The sequence below is a fragment of the Crocuta crocuta genome, unplaced genomic scaffold (genome assembly GCF_008692635.1).
Source record: "Crocuta crocuta isolate KB4526 unplaced genomic scaffold, BGI_CrCroc_1.0 scaffold1289, whole genome shotgun sequence".
NCBI classification, from domain to species: Eukaryota; Metazoa; Chordata; class Mammalia; order Carnivora; family Hyaenidae; genus Crocuta; species Crocuta crocuta.
In genome coordinates, this window is record NW_027529606.1 from 24,901 (window position 1) to 31,768 (window position 6,868).

At 40.8% G+C, this 6,868-nt stretch overlaps 1 protein-coding gene across 1 annotated transcript in view; it reads left to right on the forward strand.

The window, feature by feature from the left end:
• ITIH6 (inter-alpha-trypsin inhibitor heavy chain family member 6) overlaps positions 1 to 6,868 on the forward strand; it is a 42,164-nt gene that overhangs the window by 24,244 nt on the left and 11,052 nt on the right. The window contains 3 exon segments of the mRNA XM_077761933.1: positions 5,682 to 5,853; positions 6,571 to 6,693; positions 6,696 to 6,868. The exon segment at positions 6,696 to 6,868 is cut by the window's right edge and continues 10 nt beyond it. Of these exon segments, the coding sequence (XP_077618059.1) occupies positions 5,682 to 5,853; positions 6,571 to 6,693; positions 6,696 to 6,868 (468 nt within the window).

A 6,868-nucleotide genomic window follows, 5' to 3' on the forward strand; every position in this document is an offset into this window, starting at 1 on the left:
AGTAGGAAAGTAAAATGACCAAGGTCTCAACCAGAAAGACCAAGGGACACCATTCAAAGAACACTTTTTGAATGGTCAGGACCTGGACAGTCAAAGAGCCTTCTTTGGTAAGCAACACTCACAGGTACAGAGTGCATAACAAGCTTTTAAAACTAACAAGAGATAGAAAGCAAACCAAAATGACGAAATGGAAGAACTCTCCTCCATAAAAATTCCAGGAAGAGCCGAGAGTTAAAGAACTGCTGAAAACACATATAAGCAACAAAACTGAACAAGAACGTAGAATAATAGTATTAAAAGTAATCGCTGGACTTGAAAAGCCATGGAAGACATCAGAGAAACTATTGCTACAAAGACTATGGAGCTTAAACATACTTGTGATGATTTTAAAAATACTATTAATGAGAGTCAAAATAAATTGGAGGCGTCCAATGAATGGATTGAAGAGGCAGAAAGGAGAATAGGTGATTTAGAAGACACAATTATAGAAAAAGAGGAAACTGAGAAAAAGAGAGATAAACTGATCCAGGAACACGAAAGGAGAGTTCGAGAGATCAGCGATACAATCAAACGGAATATTTTCCATATTATAGGAATTCCAGAAGAGAAAGAGAGACGGAAAGGCACTGAAGGAGTCCTTGAACAAATTATAGCAGAGAACTTCCCCAATCTGGGGAAGGAAACAGACGTTGAAATCCAAGAGGCACAGAGAAGTCCCCTCAGACATAACTTGAATAAATCTTCTGCACAACATATCATAGTGAAACTGGCAAAACAAAAGGACAAAGAGAGAATTATGAAAGCCACTACGGATAAAAGGGCCCTAATATACAAAGGGAAACCTTTCACACTAGTTACATCCTGGTGAGGATGTGGAGAAAAGGGCACCCTCCGACACTGTTGGTGGGAATGGAAACTGGTGCAACCCCTCTTGAAAACAGTGTGGAGGTTCCTCAAAAAATTAACAATAGAACTCCCCTATGACCTAGCAATAGCACTGCTAGGAATTTACCTAAGGAATACAGGAGTGCTGATGCATAAGAGCACATGGACCCCAATGTTGATAGCAGCACTCTTCACAATAGCTAAAACAAGGAAAGAGCCTACGTGTCCATCAGCAGACGAATGGAAAAAGAAGATGTGGTTTATCTATACGATGGAATACTACATGGCAATGAGAAAGAACGAAATCTGGCCATGTGTAGCAACATGCATGGACCTTGAGGGTGTTATGCTGAGCGAAATAAGTCAGGCAGAAAAGAACAAATATCATATGTTTGCACGTATAGGAGGATTGGGAGGAACTTAGCGGAGGACCGTGGGGGAGAAAAAGGTGGGAAATAGTGGGGGAGAGAGAGAGAGGCAAACCATGAGAGACTCTTGAATGCTGAGAACAAACTGAGGACTGATGGGTGTGGGGAGGAGAGGGGGGTGATGGGCATGGAGGAGGGCACTTGTGGGGATGAGCACTGGGTGATATATGGAAACTAACTCGACAATAAACTATTTTTTAAAAATAAATAAAAAAAATAAAATAAAAATAAATAAATAAAATAAATAAAAATAGAAAGTGAACTTGGATTAGTTGGAATGTTATGGAATGTGGTCTGGATCCCCAGTGAAAGAATCAAACAACACTTGGAGATCATGGAAGGCAGGAGGTTTATTTTATACCAGTGGTCTCAGAGGAGATCACTCTACAGAGGTCTGAGCCCAGAGCATTAGCAGAGGGAAGAATTTATAGCCTGTTACTTACTCATTCCTTATTAATGCACGTGACAAGCAGAGTGGGAAGAAGAACCTGGAAGGGGGAGTCTTTCATCAGAGACAAGTGTTTTCTTATTAGTCCTGTCAGCCATCTTACAACAGATTTTCCCTAACAGTAAAAGTATATTGGAAACTCTAGAGAAACCACTAAGAAACAAAATTTAAAAACATAATGTATATGCTAAGAGACAAGAGAAAATGGAATCATATAAAACACTTAATTAAAACCACAGAAGAGAGAAAAAGAGCAGAAGAGAAGAAGAAGAAGAAGAAGACGACGACGACGACGAAGAAGAAGACGACGACGACGACTACGAAGGAAAGGAGGAAAATGAAAAACAAGGGCAGCAAATAGAAAACAGTTAAAAACATGGTAAATATTAATCTAACTACAACAGTAATCACTTTAACCATGAATGGTCTAAATAGACCAAGTAAAAGAGACTATCAGTGTTTATTAAGACAAAATATAACAAGAACAAAGAAACCAGTCCCAAGTGTATGTTGTCTACAAGAAACTCATTTTAAAAATAAAGACACAGATAGAATAAAAGTAATCGTATGGAGAAAAGATTTACTATGCTAATACTAATCATAAGAAAGCTGGAGCAGCTATACTAATTTAGACAATGTAGACTTAGAACAAGTAAATTATCAGGGATAAAGAGATGCCTTGTATAAGAACAATAAGCAAATTTTCCCAACAGATAACACTTATTGCTCACTCTCCTGGTAAATATGGCATTATCTGCATGGAGGACAAGATCTATAGATAGAACTGTAATCTATCTATACTGTAAAGTGTTTCAAAGAAGCAAAAATACTTCCTGTGGCCCTTCAAAAATAGTTCCTGTAGCCTCATCTTCTCCATGAGGTGAAATTAAGAGAAAGATGACCTATTTTGTGGAAGTTGGAGATGCTGGCAATAGGGGAGACCAGATCAACAAGGCTTATTAACAGGAAAAACGAAGGTACCTATCATCATTTGGTCTATACTAAGGTATAGACCATCATCTATAATTTGGTCAGTTAATAAACAATGACTGCTTTAAATTGAAAAAAATCTTATATAATCATAAATATATAATGACTCTCCAAGAAGACATGACAATCCTTAGTGTGTAATGCACCTAATAATAGGACATCAAAATAAGTGAAGCAAAAATTTATAGAACTGCAAGAAGAAATAGATGAAACCTCTATTATAGTTCGAGACTTCAGCTCCCCTCTGTCATAAATGGACATATCCACCAGGCAGAAAATCGCTAAGGACATAGATTACCCAACACCCCACGCCGGTCAGAGTGGCTAAAATGAACAAATCAGGAAACTCTAGATGCTGGCGAAGCTGTGGAGAAATGGGCACCCTCCTACACTGTTGGTGGGAATGTAAGCTGGTGCAACCCCTCTGGAAAACAGTGTGGAGGTTCCTCAAAAAACTAACAATAGAACTCCCCTATGACCCAGCAGTAGCACTGCTAGGAATTTACTCAAGTGATACAGGAGTGCTGATGCATAGGGGCACATGGACCCCAATGTTCATAGCAGCACTCTAAACAATAACCAAAACATGGGAAGAACCTAAGTGTCCATCCACTGATGAATGGATTAAGAAGATGTGGTTTCTCTATACAATGGAATACTACACGGCAATGAGAAAGAATGAAATCTGGCCATTTGTAGCAACATGAATGGAACTAGAGGGTGTTATGCTGAGCGAAATAAGTCAGGCAGAGAAGGACAGATACCATTTGCACATATAGGTAGATTAGGAGGAAGCTAATGGAGGACCATGCAGGAGAAGAAGGGGAGAAATAGTTGGGGAGAGGGAGGGAGGCAAACCGTGAGAGACTCTTGAATGATGAGAACAAACTGAGTGTTGGTGGCGGTGGGGGAGAGGGGAAGCGGGGTGATGGCCATGGGGGAAGGCACTTGTTGGGATGAGCACTGGGTGTTATATGGAAACCAACTTGACAATAGACTATCAAAGGAAAAAAATATGCATATAAAATGAAAAAGAAAGAGTACCATTAATCAATTGGGTCTAACTGACATCTATACAATACTTCATCCCAAAACAGCACAATACACATCCATCTCAAGCTCATATGGAACATTTGCCATGATAGACTGCATTGTGGGCCATAAAACACACCTTAACAAATTTAAAAGAATATAAATCATACTATCCATGCTCTCAGATCAAACGGAATTAAATGGATTCTCAGGAAAGGTCATCATTCTCTATGTCTCAGTCCTCTGAAAGAAAACGAGGATATGGTGCTCAGCTCCCTATTCCAGAATAGGTGACCTATACCCCGAGCTCATCCTGTGGGAGGAAAGACTCTGATCCACTTAAAAGAATCCAAGGCATTTTATATCAGTTTAAGATATAGAGAAAGGTAGGCCACAAGTGGTATTTCCTGTGGTTTCTGAAATCCATAACTATATAAAAAATTGAAGTAATATTTAACACCTCCAAAATACGGTTTTGAGTCCTTGGTTCATCAGTGATTATATGTGCAACCTTGAGCAAGTCACTCTACGTGTCTGAGCTTCAGTGTTGTCACTTATAAAATACATATAATATCAGTACCTTTTTCATTGTGTTGCTATGAGGATTAAATGAGCTGATGCATCTAAGTATTTAGTACAGTACCTGGAACATAACAATGCTCTATAATGGTACCTAATAGTAGAACCTACATTTCCTATTTCCTGAACCTCCTATGTGCCTAGCCCTATGCTAGGTATTGTCATGGAGAAGGGAACCAAAAGAAGAAGCATTCTAAGCCCTGTTCTCAGAGGGCTCAATATCTATATGAAAGATGAAAATATTCTATATACGACAGTCAGCATACCATCTGGGACAGGGAATATCTGGGACTAGGGGTATGGGTCAAAGTAAGCAATCAAGGAAGGGCTGCCCAGAGAAGGAGCAGCTGAAGGAACAGTGAAGATATAAATAAGTAAAGGGGAAGTGGGAAGGTCTGTTATCTAAAGGGCACAACAAGAACAAAGTTGTGGAGAAAAAACAATGGAATCTGGATGATCTGGGGGATAATGAGATAATCAGCCTGGAAGAAATGAAGGATGAGGTAAAAGAACAGATTGCCTAGGGCAGAACCAAAGCATGCAAAGTCACTGAAAGGAAGTTATAAAGACCTAGAATCATAAAGCTTTTAAGCTTTAGGGTCCTGGAATCACTGAATCTTGGGTCATGGGATCCAGGAACCATAGAATACACAGGATCCTAGCACCCTGAAAGCATACAGTTTGAACCTTCTAGGCCATCACCGTCTCATAGAACTATCTTGATGATGGAAGTGTTCTAAAGTTCCGAGGTGTCCAATACAATCGCCACTGCCCTCATGTGGTAATTGAACACTTGAAATGTGGCTACTGCAGATAAAGAAAGATTAACTTTTTTCTTTAATTTTAACTGACTTACATCTATTTTTAAAGTTTATTTATTTTGGCAGACAGAGAGACTGTGGGCAGGGGAAAGGCAGAGAGAAGGAGAGAGAGAACCCCAAGCAGGCTCTGTGCTGTCAGTGTGCAGCCCAATGCAGGGCTCAGTGCTACAGACTGTGAGATCATGACCTGAGGTGAAATCAAGAGTCAGATGTGTAATCAACTGGGCCACCCAGGCGCCCCTTAACTAACTGACATTTCAATAGCTACATGTGACTAGCAGTTACTATTGGACAATTCTAAGTTCTAAGCTTGAACCAACCATAGGGCCTACTATAGAATTTTCCCCTGAGAATTTTAGACGTACAGAATGCTGGAGTCAGAGAGCCTTAAAATGATACAAGACTTATATCTTAGTACCTTGTATAGAAATACTCTTTCAGACTTGAACAAGACCTCAAGCCTTGATCCATCTCCTTCACTTTATCCATATCGCACAGACTGAAAAGTCCATGAATATGATCCTTGGTGACCTGCAGGCCAATGACTACTTCAGCATCACCACCTTTTCTGAAATGGTTAGTGTCTGGAATGCCGGAGGATCCATCCAGGCCACCATCCAGAATGTCCACGGTGACAAGGACTACCTGGGTCACATGGAAGGTGATGGTTGTGTTAGACCTACCCACTCAAATGGAGGGCTTGTGGTAATGTGGGAAATTCTTGAAATGCTCCCTTCATCCCCCATCCACCTTGCCTCTCACAATACCTGAAATGCCACTATTATATTTTATACAAATATGTTCCTTAATCCTTCTGTGCTCCTTTTCCTAGTAGAAAGAGTAAGCTCTATGTATTTTAGGGCACATTTCTCTTTGGCCCGGAGTTTCTTCCTCTTTAAAACACATACTCAGGAGAATTTGCCAACGATTTTATAAATCAATAATCTACATGTTTATTTTCAACCATTTGGTCAAGCTGCTTGCCTGATTCCTGCGTTTGATCAATCGTCTCGCAGAAAATTACTGAAGTCTCCCCCACCCACCCCTCCTGTCAACTCAGCCCTTTCTTCCTTTCTTCCATGTAGCATAGAGGTGGGGTTGCTATTCTTGGGGAAGCTTCCAATTTAACTAGAAAATTAGATATCCCCCCAGGAAACAGGCAAATCATAATCTGAGACAAGGAATGATAAAAGCCAAGGACATGTGGGCCCCACGCCCATATCTCAGGGAGCCTGAGGGAAGATAGGGAAGGATAAGCAACAGAAACAGTCTGAGCAAAAATGAGGAGAAATGACTGAGCCTGAGAGGTTGGTGAGGTGCTCAGTGTATTTGCAATGGGGATAGAAATAACTAGAAAAGATGGTCTTACAGTCTACTTCCCAATTAGGGACCAACATCAATGGAGATGTGCTGGCAGCCGCTTCAGTGCGAAACCATAGCAACCAGGGGGCTGAGTGGGGCCCCAATGTGGGGAGAATCTCTCTCATCATCTTCTTGATAGATGGGGGGCCAGTGTGATGAGTCCCAGTATGATTCTTTCCAACATCTGTCACGCACTAGGCCACAGGGTGTCCCTTTTCAGTTTGGCCTTTGGGGATGAGGTTGACGTCCCCCTACTGTGTCATCTGTCCCTGGAGAGTTGGGGAGCATCTCAGTGCATATACAAGAACACTGATGCGGCCTTA